The sequence below is a fragment of the Eubalaena glacialis genome, chromosome X, assembly GCF_028564815.1.
Source record: "Eubalaena glacialis isolate mEubGla1 chromosome X, mEubGla1.1.hap2.+ XY, whole genome shotgun sequence".
Taxonomy (NCBI): domain Eukaryota; kingdom Metazoa; phylum Chordata; class Mammalia; order Artiodactyla; family Balaenidae; genus Eubalaena; species Eubalaena glacialis.
The window spans coordinates 19,042,816-19,059,437 of NC_083736.1; the positions used below are offsets into that span (position 1 = coordinate 19,042,816).

At 41.8% G+C, this 16,622-nt stretch overlaps 1 protein-coding gene across 1 annotated transcript in view; it reads left to right on the forward strand.

The window, feature by feature from the left end:
* Window positions 1-16,622, forward strand: part of PHEX (phosphate regulating endopeptidase X-linked) — a 192,516-nt gene that overhangs the window by 38,085 nt on the left and 137,809 nt on the right. The window contains exons 5-8 of the mRNA XM_061178566.1: window positions 2,271-2,497; window positions 9,888-9,956; window positions 12,484-12,600; window positions 15,785-15,868. Of these exons, the coding sequence (XP_061034549.1) occupies window positions 2,271-2,497; window positions 9,888-9,956; window positions 12,484-12,600; window positions 15,785-15,868 (497 nt within the window). The remainder of the gene's footprint in view (window positions 1-2,270; window positions 2,498-9,887; window positions 9,957-12,483; window positions 12,601-15,784; window positions 15,869-16,622) is intronic.

Here is a 16,622-nt window from a genome sequence, read left to right on the forward strand (position 1 = left end):
CTCTGTGCCATGTGGGATCTTCCCGGACCAGGGCTCGAACCCGTGTTCCCTGCATTGGCAGGCAGATTCTTAACCACTGCACCACCAGGGAAGTCCTTGACTATCCCTGTCTTTTTTTTTTTTGGAATTTTATTTTATTTTTAATACAGCAGGTTCTTATTAGTTATCTATTTTATACATATTAGTATAATATGGGATGGTGAGATGAATTGGGAGATTGGGATTGACATATATATGTATAAAATAGATAACTACCTCACTCTGTATGATAGTCTCTAGGTCCATCCATGTCTCTACAAATGACCCAATTTCGTTCCTTTTTATGGCTGAGTAATATTCCATTGTATATATGTACCACATCTTCTCTATCCGTTCGTCTGTCGACGGGCATTTAGGTTGCTTCCATGACCTGGCTATTGTAAATAGTGCTGCAACGAACATTGGGGTGCATGTGTCTTTTTGAATTATGGTTTTCTCTGGGTATATGCCCAGTAGTGGGATTGCTGGATCATATGGTAATTCTGTTTTTAGTTTTTTAAGGAACCTCCATACTGTTCTCCATAGTGGCTGTATCAATTTACATTCCTACCAACAGTGCAAGAGGGTTCCCTCTTCTCCACACCCTCTCCAGCATTTGTTGTTTGTAGATTTTCTGATGATGGCTATTCTGACCAGTGTGAGGTGATACCTCATTGTAGTTTTGATTTGTATTTCTCTAATAATTAGTGATGTTGAGCAGCTTTTCATGTGCTTCTTGGCCATCTGTATGTGTTCTTTGGAGAAATGTCTATTTAGGTCTTCTGCCCATTTTTTGATTGTGTTGTTTGTTTTTTTAATATTGAGCTGCATGAGCTGTTTATATATTTTGGAGATTAATCCTTTGTCTGTTGGTTCGTTTGCAAATATTTTCTCCCATTCTGAGGGTTGTCTTTTCGTCTTGTTTATAGTTTCCTTTGCTGTGCAAAGGTTTTTAAGTTTCATTAGGTCCCATTTGTTTATTTTTGGTTTTATTTCCCTTATTCTAGGAGGTGGGTCAAAAAAGATCTTGCTGTGATTTATGTCAAAGAGTGTTCTTCCTATGTTTTCCTCTAAGAGTTTTATAGTGTCCGGTCTTACATTTAGGTCTGAAATCCATTTTGAGTTTATTTTTGTGGATGGTGTTAGGGAGTGTTCTAATTTCATTCTTTTACATGTAGCTGTCCAGTTTTCCCAGCACCACTTATTGAAGAGACTGTCTTTTCTCCATTGTATATCCTCACCTCTTTTGTCATAGATTAGTTGACCATAGGTGTGTGGGTTTATCTCTGGGCTTTCTGTCCTCTTCCATTGATCTATATTTCTGTTTTTGTGCCAGTACCATCGTGTCTTGATTGACTACCTCCATCTTAATGTTTTGTTGCTAGCTTGATGGAGAAACTAAGAAAATTTTATTTCAGTGGTTGGCTTGGATTCTTTAGGTATCAGTTACTCCATGGGAAACTTGGGTAGGGTCAGAAGGGCAAACCATATTGCATGTGGTACAGAAACCAGAATCTGGAGGCTAGGTCTGGTTTGAGAAGGACGTAGTAACACTCCTTCTCAAACCAGACCTATGTCCTTTGGAACCTCCTGGGGCCTAGAGTAATCCAGATTCCCAGGCGGGCCAGGCTCCTTCTGCTTCTCCATCAGCCTAACAGGCATCTTTTTTGAGCACTTTAGGCCCCTCTCAGCATCTTCGGTCTGATTGGAGTTAAAAGAGACACCTGACATTTTACCTGGTACACTTTCTCAAGGCTATTGCAGGAAGAAGCCAGTGCCTCTGGGAAGTGTGTTAACTTGTTTAGGTTTTGGGGTATTATTTGGTGAGCTAGAAGAGGGCACTAAAAGATGATGAAAGAATCTGAAGCAGTAATTCATTTTTGTTGGGGAGTGGTTAGTTTTATTGAGCAGTTTCCTTTAGTTAGGATTGTTCCTTAGTTTTGCAGAGTGTTCTCAGCTTAACATTGCTCATTGGCTTGGGTCAGTATAGTGAGCCCATCTTTTATTGTTGGGACTATTGGGCAGGTTCCCTAGTCAGCCCTCCTGGCAAGAACATCAGGTTTAGACAGTCACACTGAGGTACGAGTCGTAGGTAGTTCTGTTCCTGTGGTTATGCTCAGTCCACTGCACCTCTCCCTAAAAAGGTAGGTTGGGACCTTACTGGAATTTTCTCTTGAGAAGATACACTTGCTTTCTAGTTTGGTGATCCAGTTTGCAATTCTAACTCTCTCTTCATATTTGCTCCCTTTCAGAAGCAATCGAAAAAGCAGATGCCAAGCCATTGTTACATATCCTGCGGCACTCACCTTTCCGCTGGCCTGTGCTCGAATCTAATATCGGTCCTGAAGGGGTTTGGTCAGAGAGAAAGTTCAGCCTTCTTCAGACACTTGCGACGTTTCGTGGCCAGTACAGCAATTCTGTGTTCATTCGTTTGTATGTGTCCTCTGATGACAAGGTGTCCAACGAACACGTCTTGAAGGTATAGTGAGGACTCCTTCATCATGCTTGTTTAGTCCAAGGTTAGCCTTTTTGGGTTGCCTTCTCAAGGAAAGAGACTCATACCACCTCAGTGAAATGATAAGGTTAAAAATTCTGGTAAACGTTAGGATCTAGACTGTTCCCTGCCCACCCCCCACCTCCCCACCCCCCCAGATTTGCAGATTGTAAATCATGAACACACTGTTTTTGTCAGCCTTTCAAGAAGCCGGTGAGTGAGTTTCAAGTGATCTGTGATCTGGCTCTCGAATATCTACCCTGAGCATGTGTAGGGCCCCTTAATTCTGGTGGGGAGAGATGAGCAAAGACTTTCTGAACTCTGCTCTTCCTCTCCCCCTCATTCCCCTGACCAAGGAGCGAACACGTGCTATGGTTCATTGTTTTCCTTCACTAACATCTTGTGTACATGCCTAATATTTCATTGTCAAGTTGTCTTGAATCTCTTGTCCTTCCTTTCAAAAGATAAGGCAAAACTTGTTCTAAGTGCTTGGTTGCATTTTCTGTTGGGAGAGTAAACATCTCTTCCATAAAGGAATGGGCCATGAGGACATACCCTGAGGTGGAGTATTACATTGGTAAAATCAGGAGACTGTCAGAAAACTGCCAACAGTGGAAGATTCATCAGTCACAGAACTTGGCAAGAATGCAAATAGCACTTTTCAAATTGTTTTGTCTTTTGATTCTTTTTTTTTTTTTTTTTTTTGCTTCTGTGGTTACTTTAGTAATGAAAATTTTGTTGAACCGCTGATTTTTTCCCCCAATTCTGTTCTTTGTTAAACCAGAAAATATTAATGATATATTGATGTTTAAATCATAGAAATTTAAAACCTTTAGAGTGTATTATCCTCTCCTGATATAAGTCAGCTTTTAAAAATCTATACCCTGGAGTTTATTTTTTGATTTATACCAAGGGGCTGGCAAATTTTTTTCTGTAAAGGACCAGATAGGAAATATTTTAGGCTGTGTGGGCCATATTATCTCTGTCTCAACTACTCAACTCTGCTGTTATACCTGGTAAAGCAGCTGTAGGCAATATGTACATAAATGGGTGTGGCTGTATGGCGGGCTGGCCTGCAGGCTGTAGTTTGTCCCTCTCTAGTTTAGACAATGGCAGTCTCAATAAAAAAATCTTTAGTCACTGAAAGAATTCCCATCTCCTCAAGAGGAAATTCTTAGTTACAGAGACAGCTGTATTTCTGTGCTGGGTGAGGGAACAACAACATGACACTGAGATGTATTCTAATGCTCTCAGGATAAGACATGCTCTTCAATGCTCTACAGTCATGCTGATGGTCCAGTTGACCTCTGTCCCATGTTGATAGATTACTCACTTAAAACAAACAAACAAACCAGGTTTTAAAACTCTCATTCTTAATTTCAGAACTATTATGGTATCCCTTCCAAACACTTTAAATGGTGTTTTGAAGTAAGTTGGAGACTGTCTTTCAAACTTAAGTTTATGTACTCTATTGCATGATAGATCTTGATTTCCACACAAGTTAATTAATTGCAAATGGTAACCATTTCAGTTTTCACCAATTTCTGGATCTAGTGTAAGAACTGAATTCATTTAAACATTTTATTATGGAAAATAATACAAATAAAAGTAAAAAGAATAGTACTACAAACTCCCGTGTACTCATCAACCCACCTTCAACAGCCAGCAACTTTTGGCTGTTCTTGTTTCATCTGATATACCTCCTTTTGGAGAGGAGGCTGGAACATTGTGTAGCAAATCCAAGGTATAATATCATTGCACTGATAAATACATCAGTGTTTATCTAATGGAAAGGACTATTACAACAACCAAAAAAGTAATTGTAATTCCATAGTTAACATCTAATACCTGGCGAATTTTCAGTTTTCCTGATTGTCTCAAACATGTCCTTTAAAAAAATTAAACAGTTGGTCTTTGATTCAGGTTCCAAATAAGAATCACATGCGCATTTGGTTGACACATCTATTTTAATCTGTAGCATACTAGATTTGACTGATTTCAGGGTAACCTAATAGCTAATGAGAGAAAATTCTTGTTTATAGGAGAATCACAGCTTTAAAAATGCAGGAGAAATAATAGAATTTAAAAGTTAGCATTTTTTAAAACCCCTAATGAAAAAAAGAATTAAGGCAACTATCACCAATAGCTGCTAAAGCTATTAGATGAATGGTTGATGGAGAAATTCAGGATAGAGAGACCAGACTGACATCAAATGAACCCAGATATTAATGGTAGCATTGCTAGAAGTTGGAAAACCAGATTTTGTGTGCCTCCTGATACCATGCAGTGGGAAACATATGCTATCACCAATGATGCCAAAAGAAAAGGAAAACAAAATGAACTTGGATCTAATCAAGCCCGTAGTTTTAACACCAGCTTACAGGAAACACGGGGAATAGAGGATCACGGCAATCAATTTTTAACAGCTTGCCTTGCACACTTAATATTCAATTAAACTGATCCTAGAAACACTGAACTGTCAATAACAGAACACTTTCCAAATGTAAGGAGGCACTCATGTGCTTACTACCGGTCTCTTCTGCCAAGATGGCAGCTTCCTCCAAACTGATGTGTTTGAGCATGGCCTGGCATTTGAGTGCAGTGTGCATTTGCTTTAGTTATGTCCCTGTTTGTACCATTTTATATGAGTGGATATTCACACACCTGAATTAACAAAATAGAGCTACAGTCTTTCTAATCATGACAGAGCTGCTAGAAGTTGAAGCATGTGTCTAGATATTGGTAGGAAAAGCTTTCTTCTGAGATCTGCATAAAACCCAGTGAACCTGATAACAAAAACTAGTGTATCTGTGGCTGCCAATGTTGTAGAATTTGTGGGTGTTGCTTTTGTTAGAAATAGTTAAAACTATAAAAAATCTAACTGAATATTTGGAGCCCCTGAAGCACCTTTTAAGTTTTGTGGAACATAGTTTGAAGACCACTGCCATAGTGGAGAAAAAAGTATGCTTTGGTGTTAAAGAGATTGAGGTTTGTGGTTTGGCTTTGTGACTTACTCACTGAATGTGTGTGCAGATTGTTTCACTTCTCCCAGTTTCATTGTCCCCATGTGGAATGAAGGGTGAATTAGAATTTACTTTTCACTGTTGCTGTGAGATTTAAATAGGATGAATTTGGTGACAATTTACAGGATAGATGCTGGTACACAGTAGCACATGACAAAAGGTACCTTTCTCTTAAAGCATGACCAGGCAACTGGTCAGAACCATTTGGGGAATGTTTCTCTTCAATTTCTGTGCCAAACATGTGTCTCAGATCTCAAGTTCAGATGTGCGAGAAATAGGCATTTTCTTTAGTCAGTCAGTCTCATCTCTGACTCTGAGCTCCCACCCCCGCCTTTTAGTTGGAAACTGAACCAGTCTAGGCCCTTCCCCACTTCCCGGCTACTCCATTTCTCAGCCTTCTCCTAGGGTATTGGGAGACCCTCTGATCATCGGTTATGTGTTTCTGAAAAGAAGCCTGCCATCCCAGCCCATGTAGCCACTTCGGGTGTTCCTCTCTGCTGCTGCGGCCCTGGGCCCCCAGCTCCCTCTCAAGTCCTGCCATTTCTAGGGGCACTGATGGGCCCTTCCGCTCAGGAGAAACTTTGACTTCTTCGGCTGCCCAGAAGGTCCTCTTTCTGCTCTGGGAGAACTCTCTCTTACCCCCAAACTCTTCTCCCTCCATGTATTTAGCCTTCCTTTCCCATCACATTCTATTTTCCTCAATGGTCTTGGGTTTTCTAATCCCACAAACTCATGGGGCGAAGAAAAGGGACTCCTTTGGGAAGGCACAGCACTGTGAGCGTACTGCTGGGTGAGCAGGTGGTGCCTTTGGGTGCCTTTCCAACGGGCAGATGGCGAGCAGGGGTTGCTCAAACCCACACAGTGGTCCTCTGCGAAGTTCCCCTGTGGCGAGATGGCACAGGATTTGCCACAGACTTAAATGGGAGAAAGGAAACAAATACAGGAAACGACAGATTAATGCCTCCGATCATATCTCACTACATGTGTTCGGGTTTATTTTGTGTAAGGAGATACCAAGAATGAGGATTTAAAGGACAATAAAAGACTTTTGAATATACCTGGTCCTGAAAGAGTGTTCGGAAGGCCAGGGTTGTCTCAGTATGTGTTACCAGAACAGTGACTTGAAGTGATCATCACCCAGTGCCTGCATTTGTGTGACTCTTAGCAAAATCCGTGGGGATGATAAGGAGAGACTGTCTTGGAAATGAAGTTGTTTCTAACTTTTTTGTCCTTTTCCTGCATCATACTGTGTGAGATGTTTCTTTTTGTATTACTGTTTTGTTTCCTAACCTGTGGTGTATTGCAATCAGAGAAAAAATTCGTATTTCCTTTCAATGTATCAGAGTTCCTAAATATATATTATACTTTCTACTTGCAATATTAAGATCAGTTATAAATGCAAGGATTGAAAAACCTCAGACAACATAGTGTCCTAATATTGGCCTCTTGAGAAAGTCTTTTGCCTCAAGAGTTTATCTGGTTCTAATGAGATTTAGTTGACTGACCTTATTCAATCTGTTTGGTGTATTTAAGATGTTCCCTAGAAACTGTAGCAATCTGAAGGTTTAAAACAGGTCCGGTAACTTCACTTGAATCATCTAAACTTTTACAATAAGTGGATTTAACTTCATTTCATCAGAGGGAAGCTTTGGCTTTCTTGATATTGTCTACACAGTTTCCTTTCCTTTGAGACTGAAGCTCAAAAAATTCTCCAAGTGGTCTAAATCTAATTGAAACCCAAAGCGTCTTAATCATAATATTATGTTTCATGTTCCTGGCTTACTTAATTTTTGGAAGAAATGGTGGTATATTGGGAATTGGAATAGGATGAAGCCAGGCTGGCTTGTGATTTGGTTGTTTGGGGCCAATTAGCGAAGAAGGTTGAACACAGTAATTTGAGGTTTTTAGCAATACACCCAGGCAAGATGGATGTTATGAAAACATCTTTTTCCCCCAATTTACTTAACTTTTTAAATGTGTGAATAAGATTTAAGGTAGAAAATCTGCTGTTGTGTTCAGTTTTATTCAGTCTTTGGGCAGTTGCTGATACTCAAGAAAACAGAAAGAACAACCATAGATTTAGAGAAGGTTCTGGAACTTAAAAATTTTTTATTTAAAAATTTATATACAGTTAAATTCACTTTTTTTTAAATTCACTTTTTGTGAAGCACAAGTCTGTAAGTTTTTACAAATGCATGGAGTCATGTAATCACCACCATAAGAAAGAGAATAGTCCCATCACTCCCTCAAAATTTACCTCGTGTTGCCCCTTTGTAGTCATCCACTCTCCCCATCCCCAAACCCTGTTCTCCATCCCTACAGTTTTGCCTCTTTTGGAATGTGATTAAAATTGTTGCATGTATCAGTAGTTCATTCCTTTTTATGAGTGAGTAGTAGTCCATTGTGTATCACAGTTTATCCATTTGCCAGTTGAAGAACATTTGGGTTGTTTCTAGTTTGGGGCAATAATGAATAAAGTTACATGCAGGTTTTTGCATGAGCATAAGTTTCATTTCTCTTGGGTAAATAGCTAGGAAGTGAGATTGCTCGGTCACATGTAGGTGTATGTTCAATTTTACAAGAAACCGTCAAACCAATTTCCAAAGTGGCTGTCATGTTGCATTCCCAACAACAGTGTGTGAATGATCTAGTTTTTCTACATCCTCACCAGCACTTGGCATTATAAGTTTTTTGTTTTTGTTTTTGTTTGCCATCCTAGTACATGTATAGTGGTGTTCCATTGTGGGTTTAGTTTACATTTTGCTAATGACTAGTGATGTTCAGCATCTTTTCATGAATTTATTTTCCATTTGAGTATTTTTTTTGGTGAAGTGTTTGTTCATATCTTTTGTCCAGTTTTAAATTGGGTTGTTTGTTTTCTTATTGAGTTGTGAGGACTCTTTATATATGCTGGATACAAGTCCTTTGTCATATATGTGATTTTCAAATTTTTTCTCCCTGTCTGTAGCTTGTCTTTTTCATTCTCTTAACAGTGTCTTTCACAGAGCAAAAATATTTAATGATGATGAAGTCCAATTTATTTTTTCTTTTATGGATCTGATTTTGGTGTCTAAGAACTCTTTGTCTCACCCCAGGTCAAAGATTTTCCCCTATGTTTTCTCCTAGAAGTTTTATAGTGTTAGGTTTTACATGTAGGTCTATGATCCATTTTTTTTTTTCTATGATCCATTTTGAATTAATTTTTGTACAAGTTGTGAGGTGTGGGTTGAAATTCATTTTTTTTTTTGGCAGATGGATGTCTGATTGTTGTAGCTCATTTTCTGAAAAGACTATTCTTCCCTTTGATCGCCTTTAAGGTGCTGAAAGTTTTTTTTTTTTTTTAATTTTTAAAAATATTTATTTTCTTTAATTTTTTGGCTGCATCAGGTCTTAGTTGTGGCACGCAGGATCTTCGTTGTGGCATGCGGGATCTTTTGTTGTGGTGAGGGCTTCTCTCGTTGTGGCATGTGGGTTTTCTCTCTCTAGTTGTGGCACTCAGGCTCCAGGGCACTTGGGCTCTGTAGTTTGCAGCACGCGTGCTCTCTCGTTGAGGCATGCGAGCTCAGTAGTTGTGGCGCGTAGGCTTAGCTGCCCCGCAGCATGTGGGATCTTAGTCCCGTGACCAGGGATTGAACCCACATCCCCTGCATTGGAAGGCGAATTCTTTACCACTGGACCACCAGCAAAGTCCCACTGCTGAAAGTTTTAATTCAAGAAATTATGCTATACTTTTCTATAATAATAATTCTAGATATTTAGTTGTCTGATTATTGTTTGTATTTTTATCACCTATCTTAAACTTTCCAGAGAGGGTTCTAAAGTTTGCAAAGATTTCTCAAAACAAAATCATTATTGATTCCTTTCCAGAAAAAAATGGTGCAATACAGTATTTTAGGGAGAGGGAGGTGGACAGTCTGGTTAATCAGCTTTATGTGGATCTGGTGATGGAAGACAATGATTCTCCTCTGAGCTCTGCCCAACTGTGTTACCTTGGGGAAGTCACATGACTTCTTTGGATTTCGTTTCTCCACCCACCAAATGAGGGGGAAAATAAGATAATCTCTAAGACCTATTCCAACTCAAATATTATAGCTTTGATGCTATTCAGTATGGTTAGAAACTCAAAAGGGTTAGAAACCATGAATCAGGGGAGGAGGGGCAGGTCTCTGATACTTTATAACGGTCATTGCTGAAGTGCCTACTTGCATGTAGCTCTGATTGCATTGAATTGTTTTTGTAATGGTAACACATGCTCTAAATATGGCTGATATGCAGATCTCATGACTCTTGTTAATAACATGGCACTTAAGAATTTACAGTGCAAGCAAATGCTTTGGTTTTTGTTTCAACAGCTGGACCAAGCAGCGCTCTCCCTAGCCGTGAGGGAAGACTACCTTGATAATAGCACAGAAGCCAAGTCTGTAAGTTTTACTCATTCAACTCTGTACCTTGTCAGGCATTGTTGGGTTCATAAGTTGTTCTCAAATTCCCAACTCTTTACTAGAATTGAGCAGTGTGGGTGTTTGATGACCGTATTCCCAATGTAGGAAGCAAAGGCCTTTCATTTCGGCAGATAAATGACACTCCCTGTTTTCTGGAAGTCTGCAAATGAAGGCTGTATGAGTCCCTGGGCTCAGTGCCCTCACGATCAAGCTGGGAAGACAGCACACGCAAATTGAGTAACCGAAGAATGAGCTTGCAGCCATTGCTCAGAAGTGCAGAGAGCTCACGGTATATTGCAGGAGCATGGGCATGGACACCCAGTCGACCAGTGGTTCCCAAACTGTACTGCTTAAGAATCACCTGGGAAGCTTCTATTAAATGTCGATTCTTGGGCCTCAGCAATGGGAAGTCGGATTTAGTAGACTTGAAGTGAGGCCCAGGCATCTTTTTTTAACTGGTGCCCCAGGTTAATTTAAGGTTAATGAGAACCAGATGGGATCAATCTGGTCAGACTTCTTGGGTTGGCTTGGAAACCTAGTGGTTTCCTGGAGGTTGGATTAGAGCTGGTTCATTCCTAACACTTTCAATTCATTTTGGAACCTCTGTTGAACTTCCAAAGGAGCCTCAGACCCAGGGGAACCTTGACCAGGGAGTGCTCGGGTTTCTGGCCTAGCCTGAGAATGCAGGAACTTCGACAGGGAAGTGCTGGCTCTCAGTGGAAGTCCCTGCTACTTTGCTGATAGGAAAGCCTATATCTAGAAGGCTCTGGAGGGCAGGAAGCTAGCCAAGATCCTAGGCAACTTTCTGGCTGAGGACACTCATGGAAGAAGGTTGGCGAGTTTTCCTTCTTGAAAGTGGACAGAATGAACTTTTGCCCATCTGGGGCACCTCTGTTTCTGCTGGGGTCACCACCCTACAAGCAGCCGTGCTTGAAATCTTGTCCCTGTCCTGTAACCAGTCAGTCCTGTAGACTCTGCCTTCAAAGTATCTCTTCCACCTCGTCCCTCCTTTCTGTCCTTACTGCCCTCGGGCAGATCCCTGTTAAGTCTCCTTTTAGCTGTTCCCTCCTCCCCTCACTCCATTGCCTCCTTAGCACCGCCACTTGGCAAGTTCTCTTGTCAAAGTACAGCTCCCAGAGTGCTTTTGCTCACAAGCTAGGCTCTGAATTCCTTAGAGGGAGGGAGTTCAAGGCCTCTTCATGACCTGGTCCCAAACCACCTTTGCTGTCTCACCTATTTTTATTCTTCCCCCAACAAAGCAGCATGCACACCTCACAGGAGGACTCCTCACCGCTTCTGAACCAGTCTCCTTTAACTGCTATGTCCCCGGTTCCTTGAGGCTGGAATTTTCCAGTTCTTGAGTTTCTAAGCACTCAGCAGCTTTATTAAGGACCTCATTTTGGTCTTGCTAGTGTTACAGTTAGTAATGACGTGTTTATCTCCCTCACAGGGTCACAATGAGAACCAGACTCAAGTATTATTTAATTTTTCGTCTGTACCTCCCATGTGCACAGAAGGCCTAGCAAGACATCGTGCATATGTATTGATTGAATAAATATTTTTGGAATTGAACTGGGAATTGCAAAACATTTCTAACTAAGACTATTTGTGAAGCTTGCTTACTGATTCAACAAATAATTATTAAGGGCCTGCTATATGCCAAGCACAATGCAGGTCTCGAGGTCATAAACATCATAAGAATAGCTATGCAAAATCAAGGTTACGTTAGGAAATCTTATTCCCATAGCATGACTATGAAACAGTTTAATACCTGGTGTATTGAGTTCTCACAAGTATATCTGAAAGGAGAGGTGACCCCCAACAAGATTCCTCAGCTCCCACAAAGTAAGGTCCCCCTCTCCAGTAGTATGTGAATAGCCTGAAAATGGGTTTATGAACATGCAGGGAGGAAATTCTATATTTGCTAGGTTTCTCTTCATCATTCTTCTCTTCTTTCCCTTCTTTTTTCCCTGAGCTAGTGAGGAGAACTCTGTAAAAACCATACAAAACTGAGAAGACATAGGGCTTCGATCACTGGTCTTTTGTTTTTAGTGTGGAGGTGGGTAAATTGAGCTGGAAGAGAATAAATCACAGTTCCCATTAGTCTTCATGGATCATGCCTCCTGCTTTTAGCGACAGTTCTTTCCCATTATTTTATTAAAGTGTCACTTGCCCGGAAAGAGGAGTCTGACCTTTCACTTTCTATTCTGGGCTCATTTGTAGATGTTTCATGTATCCATAATGTCACTAGTTGCCAGAAAACTAATTCTCTTGATCCTTGGTGGCCAGACATGTCTGTCTCTCATGCAAACAGTGCCCAAGTAGCCATCATTCTTCTTTGTCCCAAAGTGGTAGGTGGGTGGTTGGTATTGCATGATGCCTGTGCCATACTTCGAGTACAGAGTGAAAATGAAGGGCATTTATTTCCACTTGCTGTTTCTGCTCTTCCGAAACATACTTCCTAATAGGCTGATGTCATGGTCACTTGCTTCTTTATCTCTTACAGTATCGGGATGCCCTTTACAAGTTCATGGTGGATACTGCCGTGCTTTTGGGAGCTAATAGCTCCCGAGCAGAGCATGACATGAAGTCGGTGCTTAGGTTGGAAATTAAGATAGCTGAGGTAAATCTTAATCTAAAATCTGTTTTTTTTTTCTTCTCTTTATTTTAAAGGCAATATATCTTGAATGAAAATATATATTAAAAAAATCATTCTGTGGCATTGTTCTTTGGGTTCAAGGTAGAACTTATAGCATCCCCCTCTGGGAAGTAACAGGAAGAAAAACCATGACAGAAAGAAGAGCTCTTCATTCCTTCTGCCTCTCTGCTTGAAGCCCATTCAGTGTCCACATGCTGCTCAGCTGTGGCCAAAGAATAGCAGCAGGGAGAGACTCTATGTATTCCTAGAGGAACTCCTGTTTGGCCTCAACTGAAGAATATATATTTGATAAATCGTTATTGATTTGGCTTGAGTGGAAGGTTATTTTTAGTCTAGTCTACTCTTTACACCATTCCTACTCAGAAGTCAATCTGATCTAAGATAGGGGCTTTGGGAAGTCTATACACCCATACTGGACACATAATTTGATGTAGAAAGTGTATAGGGCAGGCTGGTAAGCATTTATTAGCTTCCTTTCTAGTGCTACTTTGTACCTACCCCTGGTTTTCATTCTTTTCTTGCCCCACTCTAATGAATGTCATTGTGTCATATGCTGTGTTCTGTGTAAGTCACCTTTTAAATTTTTTCAGGCTCATGGTGGAGGCAAAAAGATACAAGAACAAACTTGAGGGAGAATAATCAGAAATCCTAAATGGTTAGCTTTGTTCAAAGAATAACTTTTCTAGAAGAACAAAGAATAACTTTTCTAGAAGAACAAAGAATAAAATCTCTATACATTCCCAGGACTGGAGGGAACAAATATGGTGAAATTTGCTTGTGGAGATACATTGTAGTGAAAAAAATGATACTTTTGTCAAGGAGTGGTTGCATGTAGGTTGGTAGTCTTCTATAACAGAAGTTGGTAAAAATCCTGAAGTGCATGGGAGTCCAAGTGTTGCTTGGTTTTGTGTTTGGCACGGTGCGGTGGGGTGTTGAAGTGAGGAGTAGGCTGATAGGGTCAGGAGGAATTGGCCTCTTGGCTGCCGTGGCGTACGTGTGTATCTTTCTCTAGACCCCTAGTTGCAGAGCAAGAAGTTCATCCCTGCATGTCACCTTTGAAGACTGCAGAGACTGCTGCAGATGTTCTGGAGTCAAAGACTGTGCCTCTAAACCGGTCTAGAGGCCATCTGGATTCCCTTCCCAGGCAAATAGGAGACACAGCAATCTAATTTGGACCGAAGCTCTGATACAGCGGGAAAGGCCTTGCCTTGAGCCAGGGATCTGGACCAAAAAGGGAACTAAAAACAGCTGGGCTGAGGCAAGACTGGGAATTATCAAGAGGTTAAATGAAGTGACAAATCCATGGGGTGGGGGAGTAGCTGGCAGAGAGCTGAAAACAGCTCTGAGGTCAGAGGGCTCCAGCCTGGGCCTGCAAGGCTGAGTAGAGGGAGGAGGAGAGTGAACGTGCTCTGAGGAATGACTTATTAACAAATAGAGCCAGGAGACTGCTTGTGAGTTATAGGAAGTCTCTCCTGTGGAGGGTGAGGAGGGAGAAGCTGAGGACACTGAAGCATTTAGAAAAGAGGGGGTAGATGTCTGCCACTCAGCCTTCTGTGATTTTGTCTTGCCAAATCCATGGTGTGTGGGTTTTTGGCCAGCCGGTAATGCTTATATGTGTCTCTTACATCCCAGGTCACTAGGGACCTTCAGAATTAGTGGGGCACATCATCCTAGGGAAACTTCTAAAGCTGGGGAGACAGGACAGCGTAGTCAAGCCCCCCGCAAAAGTTCTTGTAAACACAGCCATGGAAGTGTGCATTCAGCCATTCCCAGCTAGGGATGTGTGCATAAGGGGAGGTCTTGTTGATGGCGTGGCCCTTGGGATTAGAGCCAAGTGGAGTTTTTTTTTGCTTTTTGTTTTTTAAAAATTTATTTATTTTATTTATTTATTGTTCGCCGTGTTGGGTCTTTGTTGCTGTGTGCAGGCTTTCTCTAGTTGCGGCGAGCGGGGACTACTCTTTGTTGTGGTGCGCGGGCTTCTCATTGTGGTGGCTTCTCTTGTTGCAGAGGATGGGCTCTAGGCATGTGGGCTTCAGTAGTTGTGGCTCGCAGGCTCAGTAGTTGTGGCTCGCGGGCTCTAGAGCGCAGGCTCAGTAGTTGTGGCACACGGGCTTAGTTGCTCCGCGGCATGTGGGATCTTCCCGGACCAGGGCTCGAACCCGTGTCCCCTGAATTGGCATTCTTAACCACTGCACCACCGGGGAAGCCCCCAAGTGGAGTTTAATTGGAAAGACTTGAAAAAGAAAACGAATCATAGGCAAAGTGTTGAATTACGGTTCAAACCATGAGGGTGGTGCTGATGGGTGGGGGAGTCCTGTGTGAGTTGGAAGGTGGCAAGTTTAATGCAAGGGAATCAGATGATGGATGGTCTTAAGGCAAAATCATGATGTGCTCAGGGGCATGGGGAGCTACCGCCTGTCCACGGAAGTGATTAAGATGATTGTTGTTGCTCTTCTCAGACTAAACATGGCAGAGGCTAGAAGCTTAGATTTGGTGTTGCCAAAATGGCCAAGAGCATAAGTATTGGGAATTGAGGAGTGTGAAGAGTCAGGGCTGTAGATGCAGAGTTGGCAATATGTCTGGGTGGTAACTGAACCCATACCCCTAGCACTGGGGCCAGGGGAATCTCAAGGCCAGAGAAACCAGAGGGAAGAGGGGAAATGAGGGAATGAGCTGTTGACAGAATGGTCACAGGTGGCAGTGGTGTCCAGATAGTCTAGTGCTCTTCAGTGAGAATGTTCCCCTAGGGGCGGAGGGGTGGTCTGTAGTCCATGAACTATGGAGGTCATTACCTGGACCCCACAGGTGAAGGTGGGATGTTTGTCTCAACTGCTCAACCTTAGTTTGGCTGTCAAGCCCGAGCCAGTAACAGATTTTGTCCATCCGCGTCGTAGGGATGGGCGGGATTCGAGTAGTTATTTTCGTACCTAGGACAATGTTTCACACTGAGCGGGACAGCAAAGTTTCTTTTTATTTTCTTAATCTTGCCTGAAGTGATATCTTTTCTTCCTCTCTCCCAGCTTCGGCACCACACCAAAATCTTGAAAAAGTTTATGATACTATGCAGATGTTTTGGCACATGTAGAAAGTAGTCATGCAGTAAGAAATGGTTCATTTGAAAAAAATAACCAAAGTCTCTTTCCAACAGATAATGATTCCACATGAAAACCGAACCAGTGAGGCCACGTACAACAAAATGAACATTTCCCAACTGAGTGCTGTGATTCCCCAGGTTGGTGAAAATGATCCAGGAAATTGTATCTTAACTGGTCATTTGACAAGCGATTCTGTTTCACCTGTGTGTAAAATTTTGCCTCGTAAAACCTACCATTGGTCTTCTTGCTCATCATCATCTTTGTCAGTCATCACATAAAATATCCCTTGTCTGTGCATCAGGATGCTTTCTGCTATAGGGAATAGAAAACTTTTCCAAGAGTGGCTTAAAAACTTCAAGCCCGTTTTCTTATATGACAGAAGTCTAGACATAGGTGGCTGTTGGTGTTGGTTTAGCTGTTGCACAATGTTGTCAAAGATCCAAGTTCTTTCTTTCCGCTCCACTCTTCTTAGTGTGTTGGCTTCTTGACTTCACGTTTGATGACTCAAGGTTGTAAGGTGGCTGCCACAGCTGCATATGTCACATCTGCCATCAGGGCAGGAAGAAGACGGAAGCACCAGTATGGGCCATGTCTAACTCTTCTACCAGGAAAAACCAAAGCCTTTCCAGGTGTCTTCCCTTTATTTCTTATCAAGTAGGACTGGGGCACGTGGCCATCCCTACCTACAGGCTAGGCTGGGCAAGTGAGTGACTGTTTTTCCTTTTCAATAGTGGAGGCAGGCAAGGGAGGAAAAGAAGAGAAAAAGATTGGGGATGACTTTTGGGGTAGCCACATAAGAACGCCAAGACAGTGATGCTATGGAGAGGGGACACATGTTACTTTTTGTTGCTGCTTGTTTCCCTCTGTGTAAGAAAGGCTATGCCAGAGGGA